Genomic DNA, 19449 nt, shown 5'->3' with positions numbered 1-19449 from the left:
TTTTGCCTGTTCTGAAGCCCAGGACAATGACACCAAATTTGCTTTTCCTCCTGCTAACAGAACGTTTGCAAGATATGCTGACTGTGAACCATTGCCAGGACTGGCAAATAGAATTGAGAATTAAGGGAAGTTTGCCTTTGCCAAGATTGCTGGAGCTTTTGCTTCCATCCTACTTCTTATAGGGCAGGGGTCCCCAACCTCCGGTCTATGGAACATTTCCTACCGGGCCGCCGGTTTGCTGGGCGCCGCCATCTTGTTTGATGAGAAAGTGCTTCCGGGTGAGCTTTTCCGGTTGGAAAGCGGCGTTTGGGTCCTGAAGGAATCCTCGCGCCTTAGTTTCATCGAAGGGGGCTTGAACGAAACTAAGGCGCGAGGATTCTTTCAGCACCCAAGGCAAGGCGAGCCCAGCGACCGTCCCGAAGCGAAGCCCATCGACAAAGGTACAAAGGAGGAGTTGAAGGTGGCGGGAGAAGAGGGGGACGGCTGGCTGGCCAGTCGCTCGGCTCGCCTTGCCTTGTCATGCGTGCTGATGCCGGTACCGGGCCGCGGATCATTTTGTGATGCCGGTACCAGGCCATGGCACAAAAAGGGTTGGGGGCCACTGTTATAGGGGATATCTCAAAAACTTTGAAGCTACTCATCCAGAGGTCTCCAAATTTGGCAACTTTAAAAAGACTTGTGGACTTCAACTCCCAGTTGGCTGGAGAATTCTGGGATTGAAAGTCCACAAGTCTTAAAGTTGCCAAGTTTGGGGACCCCTGCACTCACCCATAAAAGTAATCATGTATTGAAATGGACCTAGCAATTCTCAAAAGTTTTCTAATGAGAAAGAGGTTCCTGTTTTTCTACTTTTGAGTGCTTCAGAATTTCTTTCAGAGTTCTCTTTACAGTGCTTTTGAACTTTCTGCTTAGAGTAGGGATGGGGTTGCTATATCATTATTTTGCCACATATCCTCCTGAAGCCTTTCTGATTGGCTTTCATTTCCAGTCTGGAAGAAGAGAGGGGATCACAGAAAGAGTTCTTTTATAATGCTTTCCCTTGAAATTTAATGGAAGGTTTGGAAACAAGGAACGAGTGCAGACCTCTGAAGAGATAATTGTATCATGAAAAACAGGACTTCCACAAGCACTCCTTGGCTATCTAGTTATCAAACACTCCTTGGCTATCTAGTGCAGGTATAACATGTATCTTTGAATTTTCTTCTCTTCTGAAATAATTTCAAAACCGAATTCTCTTTCAACAGATTGACTGAGAATTAGTTGGGGAAAATCAGGACTTGGGGAGTTTTGTTGTTTTATATATTGCCCTAGTTACATTACTTGGAAGGAGAAGGGATGCAGGGCCAATTTAGTTCCTCTTTTTCTCTCAAGGTGGTTAGCATTCTGCGGCTGCTTATTAGGAAACCAGTCATAATTGAAACTGAAAGTTGCACGTAACTTAAATAACTCTCTAGTTTTACTACTAAATGTTCTCAGCTACCAAAAAGAATTGGCCACCAATTCACAGGAATCTTCTTTGCTGTTTTCTCACAAATCTATTCCTTATCAGTTGAAAAATCAGGCAAGTTACTACAGGTGCTTTCTGTGTGGCTGATGCATTGCATTAGCAGAAGTGTGAAAAAACTAGTCAAGCTGGTGAAACAAACAATGTTGTTTGTATCTGGGGTTGAATTTTGCAAGTTGTGTCACCTTAGCCATAGGTTTTCAAAATTTTTGTCATATGTTGTGTACTTTATACTCATACAACCTCTCTCAGGATTGTGCAAAGCAGATACACTCAGTATGGCTGTCCATCCTGCACCTCTAGAGAATGTCAAGGATGAGCAGAGCAGATGTTACAAACCTTCAGAAGATCCATTGTCTACATGAATAACCTTTTGCCCACGTGCAGGGAAAGAAACAGCTGCAGTTGTTAGTTCTTAATTCCTCTTATGGTTGATTATGTACAGGTGCCATTCTGTTGGTGTCAACTCTTCATGACCACATACATCAAGGGTCTTCAAACTTGGCAAGTTTAAGACTTGTGGACTTCAACTCCCAGAATACTTGAGCTAACATGACTGGAGGAGGAATTCTGGGAGTTGAAGTCCACAAGTCTTAAACTTGCCAAGTTTGAAGACCCCTGAATAGATTTTCTCCATGACAATATGCCTTTAACCTGGTCTTTCGGGTCTTCCAATGTTGCATCTATAACCTCTGAAATTGAGTCTATCCACCTTGCTGCTGTCATTGTCTTTTTTTCTCTTTCTTTCAACTTTCCCAGAAGTAAAGCCTTCTCTAGAGAAGTTACTTCTCATTCACAGTATAACTCATGTATGCTTTAGGATAGTAATAAAAAGGTCACATCACAAATACAAGGAATCCATTCAATCCTAGAAATAATCTACTCAAAATAAGCTCCACCATGGTAAATGAAATTTAATCTGATTTTGATATCACAATTTGAGCATTGTTGTTATATATTCTTTGCTTTAGCTCAAGCTTTGATCTCCAGGGCAAATAGGAATTTTTGAAAAAAGAAATGAGTGTCTGCAATAGTTTGTGCATTTGAACCTTTGATCAAAATATCAAGAGCCTTGATGCTAAGCGGGTCCAAGACATGGTTTAACTTCAGTTTATTTACTACTTATAGTTTTAGTTCATTATTCTTTCTTATGCTAGCAAATAAGGTACAGTGTGGAAAACCTGAGGAAATGGAGATTAAATGCCTGAAGAAAAATATTTTATATATTTGCCAAAAGACCATCAGATAGATTATTGCTTGGTTCAAAGAAGCCAAGATGATGTTAAGTCTTGGGCTAAGATATTGTTTCTTTAAGTTTCTTTATTTTTCCAATAAACATGATCCCAAATATTGCTTTTTCTTCTTGATTTAGCACATTGCTATGAAACAACACGTTTATTCATTCATTCAATCCATTAAACCAAAAAGTACGAGGTAGCATGATGGTCAGTATCAAAGAAGTAATCTGTGGTTCAACAGAAAAATAGGAAATGAGACAATAGTGAAGGCTTCGAAAGTAGAGTCTAATAATTATAACCAAAGCCAGAGTTATGTGGTACAATAAACTTGAACAAAGGCAAATACTAAAAATAAGAGCTATTTCTGATGCAAGAAGGTCTATAGATCAGTGGCCCCCAACCTTTTTTGAATCAGGGACCGGTTTCACGATTATTCTTCCACAGACCGTACCTGAGTAACGCGAGACTCCACTGCCATCGGGATGGCTCTTCGTTCGAAGCCGCCCCCCCCCGCGACGAAACTAAGGCACGAGCACCCAAACGCCTTTCCAACTTAAAACCTGGAAGCACTTTCCAACCGAAAACCCGGAAGCAACCGAAAACCCGGAAGCGCCGTTGAAACAAGATGGCGGCGGCCAAGCTTTGCGGCCCGGTAAAAAATGATCCACGGACCGGTACCGGTCCAGGGACCAGTGGTTGGGGACCCCTGCTATAGATAACTGGGATAATGAATCCATAATTCTCCAGATCTATCTAAATTGAAACTCAAAGGAGCCACAGCCAGCATGACAATTGAAAATAATGGTGGGAGCTGTAGGTCAGCAATATCTGGAAGACCACAAGTCACTAATACAGCACTTGTAATCTATCAGGAACCACGATTGGATGTGTGAGGATTTACTAATCAGATGGTGATAATCTTAAATTATTTCCACGATAGCTCTGTAATGTAAAACTTTTCTATGCTATAACATTGTTATAGTCACTGGTTTGAAGTTAGATGCTTATCAGGGCAAATATTAAACTCTAATGTGTTTTCCTAAAAATTAAGGGAAATAACATTCATGGAGTAGCTATACAAAACAACATATATTTTTTCATTCCTGAAACACTGTGCATGACAAAAATTTATGGAACGAACAATCTAAACATCAGCATCTTAGAGATAAGTACTAGATTTGCTATTGAATATGATCCTAAAAGGCATTAATAAATCATTTATGATTTGTACATCTCCTAATGTTTAAAAATAAACTCAGTTAATCAGGAAATATTCCCATTCTATGTACAGGATCATCTTCATTTTTTCTTCTGTTTTCCTCCAGTAAACTCTAAAAGTGAATATTTTTATCTTTGGGTGTAGTATATATAAGGTTATTTAACCTTAGATATTTGTCAAATGTTTCTTGATTGGACTTTGACAAGACAAGTGGGGTAACGTTTATTCATATCGTGGAAGGGATAACCTGACCTATTCTCCCTTCCCTATTCTGTTTTCCGTTGCCAACTTCTCATCACCTTACCCAAATTTATTACTATTTCCAACCCAGTGGGAATTTATTACTATTCCCAGTGCATAAATGTTGATGATGTCAACACCTAGGTATCTATTAAGCTATGGGAAAATGGAAAAAGAAATATCAGGTTGAAATTGCAGTAGATTTAAGAGGGGACTATATTCTCATGTTGACACAGGGCAATCAATTGCTTCAAGTGATCTTTTTCTAATATGTAGTAAAGATCTTTATCTAGCTGGACTTCTGCCAAGTTTGAATTGAGGACAGTCACACAACATGTTGAAGTACAAATTACCCAATCTCACTTTCATTTAAGCCTATTATAGGGTGTTGTACAAACAAATCCTGGTGATTTAGAGGGGATCACTATATCTCAAATATATTTAAATGACTTGGAAAGATAGGTAGCACAGGGCATTGAAAGGGCACCGGAATCCAAAATATCTGGGGATAAACATACTGCATCTGCTGTAAAATTACCCATATTATCAATGTGCATAAGAAACTATTAATTCATGTTTGTTTGTTAAATTTATACCCTGCCCATCTTAACGATAAAGTGACTGCATTCTTGCTTAATATTGCTTAAGATGGGTGGCTATATAAATCTTTATAATAAATCAGCATTTCTATTTATGAGTCACTCTGTGTGAACCAGGAAACAGTCCAACAAATGTGAATCCAGTAAAATCTCAATGGGACTGGAAAATTAACACAAGAGTGGAATCTGCCCAAACCTCCATGAAAGCTAGAGATCACTTCCTAAAAACCTCATTTTGGACTGGTGCCTTTTGGAATCTGTCTTCCTTGTTTGGAAACAGATAGATGTAGAAAAACTGTAGATATTAAGCAAAATGAAGATTTTGTTTAAATATTGCAGGAAGCAGTACTAAATCTTGGATTGCTGTGGGGAATCTTTTTGGGTTTTTTTTTCCTCTTTTCATAAAGTTTATTTAGAAAAAAGGGGAAACACTTCCTAAAAACTGTCCAGTCATTAATCTGGGAGGAGGTTATTGAATGCAGGGAAATGAGTGAAAGCGAGGGTGCTGTATTCATTTTTGTTAATGTTTTACTGCAGAAGGTTCTGTTATTGATTGTTTGGGATTATTGTTTCATAAAGAACTTCATGCTCCTTCAGGAAGGAAAAAATGTGAAAGTCAGGTGGGATTTCTGACGACTGTAGAAACACATCCACAATGTTTTCTTGGCAACAATATGGAGATGATTTGCAATTCCCTTCTTTGGGACTTTTTTTTTTTAAAAATTTCCCAGTCTTTCTTACAGTCAAGGGTTTTTCCTAACCATTCACTGACCAGATCCCATCTTGCATTATTTTCTGAGATCAGATGGCCCGGATCGCATCTTGCATTATTTTCTGAGATCAGATGGCCTCCCACCTGCTATGACTGATTCAGAAAAACAAAATACTAATAATAATAGCAATAATAACCCCAACAACAATTTTCACCCACTATTTGCCCCCTAAAATTTATTTTTTTGGTGGGGATATAGAAACAAAACACCATCTAGTGTTTTGCAAAGTGGAAAGTGGCATTGAGATCTCTGAGGATTTGGTAGAAAAAGAAAGTTAAGAACAAGGGAAAAAGTAATCACAAATATTCTGCTCTCCATTTTCTGATATTCTGGTTTAGCTTTTAGGAATGATTTTACGTTATATTTAGTGAATGATGAGTCCTGGAATGAGGGATTTCATTTTTTTTCTCATAGAGACAATAGGGTGAGGAAAATAAATGCTTCAGTTCATAATGATTTATTCAGGCATTTGGAATTCATATATTAAATCACCGCAGTCCAAGATTCGCCTTCGTTTAGAGCTCTTCAGCTTATTTTACAGTTAAGTACCTACACTTTCTCAGATCAGTTTGCCAGCTCTCCAATCATCTGAGTGTTTAGTTCCAAGCCTTTGTGAATACAGCTTGCTTACTTCGTTAACTCCAAAAATGTTAGAAAACGAAGCCTTGAAAGACCGCTTCAGATGCTTGTATCGCTTATTTTAAAGACAGCTTATTGTTGTCTCCGGATTTTGCAAACATTAATAGAAGTGTTCCTGCAAAATCAATATTAATAGGAAGGAAATTCCCTTGTTGTTGTACTGCTCCATGTTTTCATCTGCAAAGTTTGCTGCCTAACCAAAATATCATTTTCTTAGCACACAAATACCTAGAAACAAATTGACTTCATATATCATTCCTTGCTGCTTGCTCAGTGGAAATAAAATAGCTCTCCAAGTAGTGAAAAATGAGAATCTTAAAACTGTCAAGTTTAATAATCCAGATTATTACTCAAAATATAAACTCGAAGTACGTACATTTTAGAAAATGCTTGGCTGTGTGGCATAAAGATGCCCCTAGAGCACAAAAACTTTGAATGAAGTCTTAGAAGATGATAATGTGAGGAATATCATGTTCCTGTTGTACATGAAAGTTGGGACTCATATTCTTAAAACTTTTCTGTACTGTATCTAAGGAAAAAACTATGTTTCTAGTTGCATCAGATTACTTTCCTTGAAATCAGTTCAAGGTAATTAGCCCAATGACCTCCTGGGAGCTAGTGTTGTATAGTGTAGTCAAAGGGTGTGAGTTATGAGAAGATCAGGTCCCAGTTCATGCCTCTTAGACAATCCACATTCTTTCAGTCTTAAACGTTCATACGAAGATATGAAAATACAATTACATGCTAACAATAGCAATAGCACTTGCTTTTGCTTTTAGACTTATATACCACTTTACAGTGTTTTATAGCCCTCTCTAAGTGGTTTAGAGAGTCAGCATATTGTCCCCAACAATCCGGGTCCTCATTTCACCGACCTCGTAGGGAGGGAAGGCTGAGTCAACCTTGAGCCAGTGAGAATTGAACTGCTGGCAGTCGGCAGAATTTGCCCGCAATACTGCATTTTAACCACTGCATCACCATGGCTCTTCACTCACACCTCAGTGAGTGTGGCTTGAGATAAAGTTGTGTAAGTAATAATGATGAAGTGTAGGTGAACACTAGTCAAGTATGATCTAGACAGGTTATTGGTGTTAAGGAAATAATTACATAAGTCTATTATGGATTCTGAATTAATTTATGGAAGGTCCTGGAAACAATGCTTCTCTAGAAAGTTGGAAGGTCCTGCCATCCAGGTTCAGGATGTGGACTTATCCCAATTGTGATTTTAAAATAACAAAGACCATGATCCCTCATTTCTCCCTCCAGCATTTCCCTCCTAGTGTTTGCCCCACACAGAGCCTTCTGCATGTTATCCTCAGTTGATGCTGAATATTGAATTTGTAAGCCGAGAGGTCAAAGGCACTGATTGCAAAATAACCATTCTGTTCTTCAGAACACCAGAGTCAGGCAGGAAAAGGGCCTCGGAAATATTAGTAGCGACAGGGAATAAAATTTATATTAAAAACTTCCGCAAGGATGACCTTTCCACTGAATTCTTTCTCCTTTGCCTCACTGATTGCTGGGTTTTAGTGGAAGAGCAATACATGTAGCAAAATGCTATCCATATAAGATAATGTCAGAGCCCCGAGCCATTCCTTCTGTTAATCAAACCAGTAAACAACTTCTTTTCAATTACTTTTCCTTGGAGTCTGTTTTGATAATCATAAATAATTTGGAATAATTTTAAGATCATCAGCTTCCTGAAATTTATTTTGTATAGCCACAGGGGTATTGGCCCAACCCTCATGCCAACCCTTTTTATTTTGTTGTGTTTCCTTTTCCTTAACATTGGCCATGTCCTTGGTCTCTTTATTTTTTTCAGATAGGACCATCTGACTAGCAATACTTTTGACTCTGTTGCTCTCCCCCTCTTCTTATCTCCATGCATATCTGAAATTACTCAGAAGAAATGCAGAAGGGACAGCCAGCTCTGATATTTCCTTAGCTTTGACAGCCTTTGGTGGATCTCAGAAACCTTTTGTGTCATTGGAATCCACATATAGTTCACCCCACGAAGAGGACTTGAACCAGCCCAGAATCCTCCTCAGAAAAAGAAGAGGACCGTCCATTGAGTTGGATTTGCAATGCTGCTCTAAGAAGATTGCTAGATCTTACGGCAATGTGCATTTCCTTCCAGTTTTCCTGGATATCCGATGGGCATCTACTGACCTGGATTTTCCTAGTCAGCCAACTTCAGCCAGAATCCAGTATGGTTTATTACTTTGCAGCCTTTAAACTAGTCTTGATCCCCGGCTCTAAGAGAACTGGTATTTCAGGAGCCAAGGAGCACCCTGCCCAAATCCAATTAAACAGCATTGACAAACCAGTTACTAATAAGGAACGTCTACCTTTCTTTCCCTACCAACTATTTGAGGATCCATCTAACCCTGATCTTCACAAGCTGCAAATAAATTCTTTTCTCTTTTCAATGGAGAGATGTGCTGTTTTTAGTCCCAAGTGAATTGGTATCTGTGCAAAAGGTACCCTTTGTCTGCCATTGAACCTTAACTAATGGGGCCCATATAACACACATTTCCTACTTTCTTTCCAGTGGCAAGCAGCCTCCAAAATGCTGGATTTCTTTGTGGTGAAAAGAGTCTCTCTGATTCTCTTTATCCTCCTATAGCTAATCACTGTGTAAAACAGTTCATGAAAACCTGCCCTATACCCCTGTTGCTCTCTGAACTCCTTACATTCTCTTAGTGAATTGCATAATAGGCTAAACACCCCTACTACTTATTTGAGTGCTTTTTATGTTAGCTTTAAATAGCCTTTGTACTACCTTCCCCATAAATCGTCAGCTGCTCGTTATCTGTTACCTTTCAAGTTTCAAAAATAGTTAATAGATTATATTGATTCATTAGTTTTGTTTTTGGATTCGGAACACATAAATCCAATAATCTGTAATGTAAAGGTTCTGATAGAATTGGCACTGAAGAGAAAGAGCTAATTCGTATACTAGATGACTGAAGTGAGAAGAGATGGGTTACTTAGCTACAAAAAAAATTCCTTGAGGTAACCTGTCCATGACTTTGTTTTCCACATTATACAGTAGGTTTCTTTATATAAATGTATGAGTTTAACCATGACAACTGACTAATGAGAGAAGATGCTTTAAATTACTATTGAAATCACTCTGTCAGGCATGAACAACCAAGACCACATGTGAAGAGTCCAATTAACTGGTTTATTGCTCAAGCCTATATACAGGAATCTTCTCAGACGGACAGTTTGCACCTGGATAAGACTAGTTAAGTTTCAAGGGCAGTAAAGGGAAAATTGGAGTTTGCCCTCTTATGCCTGGGTAGGGATTGCAGGCTGATTCCTTGCTTGACTCCACCCCCTGGCTCTGCCAATCTCTCTCCAACATACCCACAGCTTCAAAAAATAAAAATTAAACTAGGTTTGTCTGCAGGATTACAATCAGCAGTGGAAGACACATTGTGGAAGGCACAGGGAGGGGAAAAGGAATGTACAAACAAAAGCCAATCGATAGGGAGAGAGAGAAAAAGCTAAAGTGAATAGATGTGAAGTAAGAAGGTGCTTGAACATAATAAAAAGAGAAAGAATTGCAGAAGGAAGGGCATTCATCAGGAACAAGCTGTAAGAGAAAGGGTCAGAAAACTTAACATGAGGTCAGAAAAATGGAGAAAGAAGAAAATTGAACTTGACAGAGCTGCTCAGATTTTATACCGTTACTTTATTTTTTTTCTCCTTCAACTTCACTTCAAGTTTCTTTTGCCTTTCCTTAAAAGTCTCTGTGGTTTTAGTAAACTACATCTATCTTTTCTCTTTTTTTGTCTTTTTCTTTAGTTTCTGTAGAGGAGAATTTCCGGTCTTGATAATAAAAAAATTGTCTCCAATCTCATAATCAGGAAAACAATATACAGCAACAAATATTCTGATCATGAAGGGGGAGGGAACCACTACTCCAAAGGATAAAATTTTGTCTAAATAAATATAGTGTCTTTGAAGTGTTCCTTGGAAGAGCAGTTATGCCACAGTAAGAAAGTTCCTTGTGACCAGCTACAACTTATGCTTGACTTATGACCATAATAAGGATCAAAATTTGCCAAGCAAGGTGGTGGTTAAGTGACTTTTTTGCTACAGTTCTTAAGCTAATCACTGTTAAGTGAATCATGTGGTCCAGGTTCCCCTTTTAATTTTGCTTGTCTGAAGCTGACTAGGAAGGTTGCAAATAGCAATCACGTGATTCCAGGATGCTGTACCCATCATAAATGTGAACCAATTGCCATTTTGACTGTTGTAAGCACAGGAACCAATCACAAGTCAGTTTTTTCAGTACCATTGTAACTTTGAATAGTTGCTAAATGAATAGTTATAAGTCAAGGATTGCCTGTAATGGTTGAACTAGTATCTTTCAGTAGACCTGTCAGCTGCTGAAATAGAAATTATAGTAGTATTTGTTGTTGAGCTGTTGGGTTGTTTTTAAAGAAATGTGTATTTTATACAACATTTTTTATTGAACTACCACAATATAAGGTTCCATAAACAGACGGATCCCATTCAGTTGCACTTCGTACCAAATATTCTTTGAAAGTCAATTGCCCCTGGAATGAGGAAAGTTAATCATAATATTGTAGGAATGCAGAATGAGCAAATGCATCACACTTCAAGATCAAAAAGCCTGCAGGTATGATTTTTGAAAATTGGGTAGGATAATTCCAAGTACTTCTTTAAATATCACATGCTTAAAATCATCTCTGGGTTAAGCCTTATTATTACAGTGCAAGGCTCATGAAAACTGGTGGCCTGGTTGAAATTAGTTAAGTTGGTTAATCAACTTAATTCATAATAAAACTGAGAAAAACATTCGTACTGGTTATTATAGTGTGGTTAAAGTGCTGATCTAGGAACCAAGAGGCCATGAGTTCTAGTCCTACCGTAGGCATGAAAAACCGACTGGATCACTTGGGGCCAGTCATTCTTTCTCAACCTAACCCTCGCAGGATTGTTGTGAGGAAACAGGAAGAAGAAAGAGTATTAAATACATTTGCTGCCTTTAGTTGCTTAAAAACAATAATAAAGGCAGGATAAAAATTAAATAAATATATGTGTCTTGATAGCACCAAATTGAAGACTGTGTACATGTGTTATACTTCTGTTCTGCAAGACTGAGCGCAAATGAGGGCTTCTGTAGCAATTCAGTGATTTCCAGAAGCACCATTGTTCTTTTTTAGTTGCTTAACATTTTGTATTATAATCTCCAAGGAAAAGATACATGCAACATTACCATTGTATGATTCAATCAGCATTGTATAAGAAAAAAGTGATCTCCAGGGCTAAATTCAGTGCCATATTAACAAGGGAACTCTTGCTGGAAAGAAGACGAAAACATGGATGAACTTTGGAGACCAGGGAAAGTTTTAGACCCCAATTCCAAGTGTATTTTCAAGAAAGAAAGGCTATTGTAGATCATTGATTGATTGCTATGTTTTCCACCTCTCTCTGGCTGATTTTTGAGAAGCGAGCAACCTGTTTTCCATGCCAGAAAAGAAAAGAACAGCTGGCTGAGATCTTTTTGCCAACAAAGTGAAATGTTAGGGAACCACCTTTAAAAACTCTGGAATAATTGTTACACAGAGAAGGAGTAAAAAAGGCTGGTCAGTTCTAGAGCAGTAATGTTTTATCAGTTACTTCTCTAGGAGACATAATTGTAAGTATGTACACACAGCACTATTGATACTGTTCTTTCTCACCAAATAAGGAGCTATATAAAGTAAATCTATTATTTCAGCTGAAATTTCAGAACTGACTCAATATACCGTATTTATCGGCGTATAACACGCACAGGCGTATAACACGCATCTTCATTTTAAGAGGGAAATTTCACCCCCACTCCCACCCCGCGCGCGCGCTTCAATCCACAGTGTCCCATTCTGCCTGCCTGCCTGCCTGCCTTAGTTTCTGGTTGTTTGGGAGCAGCTTCGGCTGAGAATAATAACTATTCGCCTCTTTTACTCAGCCGAAGCTGTTCCGATTCAACCATTAACGAAGGCAGGCAGGCAGGCAGAACGGAGCACTGCGGGCGGGCGGGCGGACGGGGTGGGGGAGAAACGGGCGCTTCGGCGACAGGAAAAGCCCCCCCCCCCGCTTCTTTGAAGCAGTTTCTTCCTGGGCTGGTGAAGGAGCGAGAGAGCGACTGAGAGAGCTGACCCAGAGAGAAGGACAGGCTTCGGTTGCTTCCTCCCTCCCCTTCTTTCATTTGTGTCCTTGATCCCCGATCCCAGCAGCATTCACCGAAGGCTTCTTAACATTATATCGGCGTATAACACGCATACATCATTTGCCCCCTATTTTCAGGGGGAAAAAAGTGCGTGTTATACGCCGATAAATACGGTATATCATTTTTCCTTCAAACTCCTGGACAAAGCAGCATGACATTCATTAATGGCAACTAGTCTTCTGTGAGTCATTAACAACAAAAAAACAGACTGAGCCTGAAATATAAGACTTGTGTATTTTGCCTTACAAACTGTAATTCATCAATTGTATATTATAGCAGCAGTCCCACGTTGCTTTTATGGCATTATCTTTTGCTTAACCCTGATGACTTTTCCCCCCATTGCCTTGTTTATTTTCACAGGATGCGTCACTCATGGAGGTGAACTCGTTCAGTCCTTCGATGCCAACATCTCCATCTTCGATGATAAATCAGTACAAATTTGAGGATGAACCAGAAGGAAAGGATCTTTTCATAACGGTTGATGATCCAGAAAGCTATATTACTGCCATTGAGACATTCATCACTTACAGAATAGTCACCAAGGTTTGTTTCCTCTTATAGTAAAGTACCACTTTTAAAAAATTTAAGGCCTTATGGATCTTGGTAGAGCAAACCATGATTTAATTATTAATTGACCATTCAATAAATGTATAAGCTGCCCCAATTACCATGGCAACATTAGGCAACATATAAAGTATATCAAATGCATTTTTAGACCAAAAAATGAAGAAAAATCAGCTATAACAATATCAACTTTAACTGCTCACTTTGGAGAACCCACAAATATAAAATACAAACGAACTTTAAAAAAAAACTGGGTGACATATCATCCTGTTCCATGGCTTGCTAAAAGAGCATGGATTTTATTTACATAGATGTTCATGGCAAATTGTCAGAGTAAAGTGTTCAGAAGAAGACAGTAAGTTTTAAAAAGTAAATAAGAGCAGTTATGACATTTGCATTAGTTCCAGAAAGTAGATATAGTGCAAGCTTTTCAAACCAGGTGTTTTCAGGATTGCAGCTGTCCAAATTATAATTGCAACAGATTTCCAAAGAGATTCTGTTTTGGACTTCCCTGACAGTAGTAGCAAACTGCTTTTAAAACTGCATGAAATTTCAAATGGGACTATTTACTTATTTATTTAAACTATATCAAAGCTGCCTGTCATTAAACATATTCCTGATTGCAGGTGGGATAGCAAATGGAATGCTTTTCAAGAAAAGAAATAATGCAACCAGCAGGTGCTCTTATTGGATCTCAAGAAAATATAATGACTCCGTTTATAATTATACAGCGGAAGTTGCTATATTTATTTTTCAGATTTCCAGGTCAGTCAGTTACAACTCCTATGGGTAGCTTAACAGCCAATTCTCCGTCACGCTGCTCTAGAGTCCAACATTGGGTATAACTCCGCCTTCTTATGACGTGAGCTGAGTCTGCCGCTATAAAAGGTTCGCCTCTGCTGAGAGCTCCAGCTTTTCGACTCAGCTCTTGGACATATGAGCTATTGTCTCTGGACTCTTAAGTTAATTAGCATTCCTCAAAACTTAGGGCAGAAAAGAGAAGACATGAGGCTTTAGAGAAATAGTTCCTCCCCGGGAGAACAGGCCCCAAGACATCCAGGAAGTAGTTTCGGTGGCAGTCGGACAGGGCATTGCTGAAGGTCTCAAACAGCTCCTCCACCCCCTGGGTGGAGGCTCAGGTATCCTTTATTCCTTCTGTCAGGGTAACCCTTCATGGAGGGAGGTTCCCACTTTGGAACCCATGTATTCCCCTCATCATTTTTATAGCTGGGAGGGACAGGATGACAGGGGATCCTCTTACCACTCTGAACAGGGTAGTTCCGCAGAGGAGGAAGAGGGGGAAATTAAAGACTCCTTCCTCTCTGATGAAGAGGAAACCAAACCAGAACAACCATCCACAACTGCTGTCTTTAACCCCTCCTTGTTTCAGCTCTTACTACAGAAGGCTCTGGTTACAGCCCTGTTAAGCCCAGAAGAATTGGCCCCGGAACCACAGGCTGGCCCCTCGAGCCAGGGAGACGCACTATTCTCCAAACTGGTGGTCTGAAATGAGGTTCTCCCATCTCCCTTGTTGTTCTTGGATGTAGTAAAGGACCAGTGTGAGAACCCCCTGTCAGGGCCTCACCCTTCTTCCCAGGACAAGAGATTTTTTAATGTAGGTCCCACCTTGGCTAATGCATTAGCTCTCCCAGCAGTAGATTCCCCGGTGTTAGCCACCTTCGCTTCCTCAGGTACCCCTACGGAACTGGAGGATGTTTTACGACCAGAGGACAAAAAGTCGGAACAAACTCTGAAGCGCACACACCAGGCCGCAGCTTGGGCCGTGAAAGCTTCCACCGCGGCCTCATTTTTTACCAGGTTGTCTATTCACTGGTTGTGTCAACTTCAGGACAGAGTTCCCATTCCCGATGTTAGGTCCCACTAGGACCTAAACAAAATAATAGCGGCAGCCATGTTCACCGCCAACGCCACTTTAAGCTCCATGAAATTCACCACAAAGGCAGTGGCCTCTTCCATGTCTGCCGGGCACCTGCTGTAGATGCATAACTGGCAGACCAACTCCAAGCGTAAGTGGAAGTTGGCGGCGGCCCCTTGCTCAGGAGAAAACCTCTTTGGAGCAGTCTTAGAGCCGTACGTGGTGGAAACACGAGACAAAAGAAAGGTGCTGTCTACTTCCTCCAGGGGGTCAGATTTTCGACACACCATATACCCCAGAACGCAAACCTTCAGGCCAGTCAACACCCCTCGCTTCAGTCGCAACCAGACAACGTATCCCCCTCGTCGGGAACAACAGCAGGACCGCCAACCCAAACAACAACAATTCTCGGATAAGTGGCCCTTTCGAGGGGGAGGAGGTCATTCATTCAGGCGCTTTAAGTAACTGTATCCACTCCCCTCCCATCGGAGGTCGTTTGACCTTTTTTAAATCCAGATGGGAGGAATCAACTAACTGGGTCATCAGTACAATATCATTGGGCCTTCGACTCGAATTTTTCGCCCCCCCTCCATCGTTTTTTGTCAGCTGTCCTACCTCTTGTGACACATCTAAACGGGCCCTGATGGACTCAGCTATCTATCACCTGATGGACATCAGAGCCGTAGAAAGAGTTCCATGGGTTCAGCGGGGGTCGGGCTTCTACTCCGGCCTCTTTGTTATCCCGAAGGCCTCGGGGGTTGTGGTGGAGAGCAATCCTCGATCTCAAGCTCCTGAACAAATTCATCCCATACAGGTGTTTTAAGATGCAGACCCTACATTCTATTCTTCAGAGCATCCGAGAGGGCGATCTCCTCTCTTCCATAGACCTCACAGAGGCTTACCTCCATATCCCAATTTGGCCTCCCCATTGCCAGTTCCTCCCTTTTTCTTATTGCAGTGAGCACTACCAATACCGGGCCCTACCACTTGGCCTTTCATCAGCACCAAGGGTTTTTACTAAGGTCCTGGCAGCATTGGCAGCCCTCCGAGCCTTACCTGTGAGTGTCCAATGCTACCTGGATGACATTCTGATTCAATCTACCTCCATCCAGGCAGCCAAACGAGATCTTCGAATCACAATGCAGGTGTTGCAGGAACATGGTTTCTCCATCAACCTGATCAAGAGCCATCTTTCTCCAATGACCCGACTGTTGTACCTCGGGGTCATCATCGACACAGTCAGCTGCAAAGTCTTCCTTTCACAGGAACGTCAGGACAGCATCAAAAAGTGGATCAACAGAATTCGACTAAGTCACTCCGTTCCATTCTCCCTCCTATCCCAGTTGTTTGGGAAGATAATCTCCTGCATCAAAGTTGTGCCATGGGCACGCCTACATGCACGCACCTTGCAGTGGTTCCTCCTCCCCTTCCAAAGAGAGGGGATCAGTCATTCTGCTCACAGGGTGCTGCTTTCTCCACAGGTGCTTCGGTCTTTTCGATGGTGGCAGTCCCAGGCCATCACAAAAGGTTATGGTGTTATGGCGAGAGACAGAATTGTAGTGACCACGGACGCCAGCCTTCTCAGCTGGGGAGCACATACCCAGGGTTGGATGGCCCAAGCACAATGGCCGTCTTCAGACAGGTCCCTTCCCATCAATATCCTGGAGCTCAGGGCTATTTTTCTCGCCCTGAGAAGTTTCCGGAACCTAGTGTCAGGGTCCCATGTGCTAGTCATGACAGACAATATAGCGGCCAAGGCTCATGTCAACAGGGACCAGATCCAGGGGTTTGACGCGGGAGGCAGAACATCTGGGGAGATGGGTGGAGAGGAACCTTCTGTCTCTCAGGGTGGACCATATTTCGGGGGTTGACAACTCCCAGGCAGGCTGGTTGAGTCGATCTCAAATCGACCACTCGTAATGGAGACTCCATCCTCCCCGGTTAATAGAATTGTCCCACATTTTTGGAACTCCAGAGGTGGATCTCTTTGCCACTCCCCAGAACGCACAGGTAAACAGGTTTTTTTCCAGGTTCCCAACCCAGGGAGCGGAGGGGACCAATGCACTTCAGAGCAGATGACCCCCAGGTCTCCTCTACGCCTTTCGCCCCCTTCCAATCATCCCAGCAGTCATCCGGAAGATGTTGGAGGAAAAGGCGGAGCTGATTCTGCTGGCCCCATATTGGCCCAGGAGACCCTGGTTTGCGGACCTGGTGAACCTGTCTGTTCAGAGTCCTTGGAAAATCCCGGCCTCTCGGATCTCTCTCAGTCAGGGGGCCCTTCTGCATCCAGAACCCCAATGACCACTCCAGTTGACCGCTTGGCAGTTGAGTGGAAGTTGTTGAAGGAGGCCAACCTTTCAGATAGTGTAATTAACATAATATAGGCTTCATGTAAAAAGTCTACAACCCAACTTTATGATGCCACCTGGAGGAAATTCAGTGACTGGTGCTCGGAGAGAGCCCAGAACCCCTCTTCAGCATCTGTTCCAGGGATCCTTCCGTTTCTCCAGGACGGGCTGGACAAGGGCCTCGCGCCTAACACCCTCCGCAGGGAGGTGGTGGCCTTAGCTTCGGTAATTTCATGGGACAGGTACGCATCCCTCTCCCACCACCCTTCAATCTGCAGATTTCTGAGGGGAGCCTCAAATCTGCGACCACTTATTGTGCATAGGTATCCCACTTGGGACTTACCTAAGGTTCTCCAAGCTCTCTAGGGCCCTCCTTTTGAGCCTTTATGAACAGTAGGCCTCCGTATTTTAACTCTGAAGGTATCCTTAACTCTGAAGGTATCCTTCTTGGTGGCTATTACGTCAGCCAGGAGGATGTCTGAATTAGCTTCCCTTTCAGTAAAGCCAGATTTGTGTATGTTTCATGACAACCGGGTGGTTTTGCGTCTGGACCCTTCATTTGTACCAAAAATTAACTCTTGGTTTCACAGAGCTCAAGACATTGTTCTCCCTGACTTTTGTCCCAAACCCCAACCTGTATTGGAACGTCAGTGGCACACATTGGATGTGAAAAGGGCACTCAGGATTTATATCAAACAAACTGCACCTTTTCGCAAAACTGAGTCAGTGTTTGTGTCTTTTCAACCTGTCTCTTTGGGGGTCTAAGGCCTCATCTCCCATGTTGAGTAGGTGGATCAGAGCATGCATTTGTACTGCAAATGAAACTCTTGGCTTGCCAGCTCCCAAGAAACTGACTGCACACTCTGCCTAGAGCACAGCGACTTCGGCAGCTTGGGCCACGCAGGCTCCAATCGAAGAAATTTGTAGAGCTGCTACATGGACCTCACCTTCCCCGTTCGTCCGACATTACCGGCTAGACTCCTTTGCATCTGCACAGGCTGCATTTGGACGAAGGGTACTCCAGCGGATGGTTCCTGGGTCAGATTAAGAGGACCAGCCGAGTCCCTCCCTTGGGCATGCAGGCTTTGGTATGTCCCAATGCTGGACTCTAGAGCAGCGTGACGGAGAAGGGGCGTTGGTAGACTTACCAGTGAACACCCTTTCTAGACACACTGCGATACTGTCTAGCCCCACCCTGTGGCCGTCTGGTCTGGTCTCGTATTCTCAGGTAGGGGGCGGTTGTACGCTCATTCTGTTCGTTTATATTCCAGAGACAATCCTAGTCTGTCAAGATACTTCGCCAGAAAAGCTGGGGCTCTCAGCAGAGGCAAACCTTTTATAGTGGCAGGCTCAGCTCACGTCATAAGAGGGCGGAGTTATACCCAATGCTGGACTCTATCGCAGCGTGTCTAGAAAGGGCGTTCACTGGTAAGTCTACTAACGCCCCTTCTGTCTTCTCCCCATGTTGATAATAACAAATGATTGACTTCCCCAAACACCCTACCCAAGGGTTGCATAAGAGCCATATTTTAATGCTATTCTAAAGGCCAGTAATGTGTGGGTGCCTGCAAATGCTTAGAACAGGGATGTCAAACTTCCAGGCCACGGGCCGGATGCATCACGCTCTGGCCATGCCCTCACGCGGTTTAGCAAAGAAGAAAAATCGCGATTTGTCTTGTGATGTGTCTGTGATGATGCGAGTTTGACACCGCTGGCCTGAAAGGATGCTGTTTTAGGTGCTATGACAGAGAATGCCCATTTCCTGGCACTTGCTAGATGAGGGCTGTCAAACTCCCCACCTGCGGGCCGGATGCATCACGTGCTGGCCACGCCCATACCCAGTTTAGCGAAGGGGGAAAAAGTCCCGATATGTCACATGACACAGCTGTGATAATGTGAGTTTGATACCCCTGTGCTAGATGATATGACGAGGGAGAATTTTATATGTACATCACAACTCCTTTTTTTTTTTTTTGGTATTTGAAGTTGGATCTTCAAACATTATGATAACAGTATTCAGAGATGAAGCTCTTTGCTTTTCATGGATTTTTTTTTTTAGTACAAATGTAAGAAATCCTGCTTTGGCAAGATTAATTTTTCAGAAGCTGGGATGTGGCTACTTAAGCCATGCCACATGCAATGCTAAGCTGAAATGTCCATCTTTTTAGCTATGGCTGCTGGCTCATATTTTACTCTCCTGTG

The 19449-nt window shown here is 42.0% G+C and overlaps 1 protein-coding gene across 1 annotated transcript in view; it reads left to right on the top strand.

Moving 5' to 3' along the window:
- The window catches only part of SNX7 (sorting nexin 7), a 60897-nt gene that overhangs the window by 1944 nt on the left and 39504 nt on the right, over positions 1-19449 (top strand). The window contains exon 2 of the mRNA XM_026674088.2: positions 12820-13002. Coding sequence (XP_026529873.1) covers positions 12820-13002 — 183 coding nt within the window. The remainder of the gene's footprint in view (positions 1-12819; positions 13003-19449) is intronic.

The sequence above is a fragment of the Notechis scutatus genome, chromosome 3 (assembly GCF_049901735.1).
Source record: "Notechis scutatus isolate UNSWTSFEM ecotype Mainland chromosome 3, rNotScu1.2, whole genome shotgun sequence".
Classification (NCBI taxonomy): domain Eukaryota; kingdom Metazoa; phylum Chordata; class Lepidosauria; order Squamata; family Elapidae; genus Notechis; species Notechis scutatus.
This window is presented reverse-complemented; position numbering and strand designations above follow the sequence as displayed.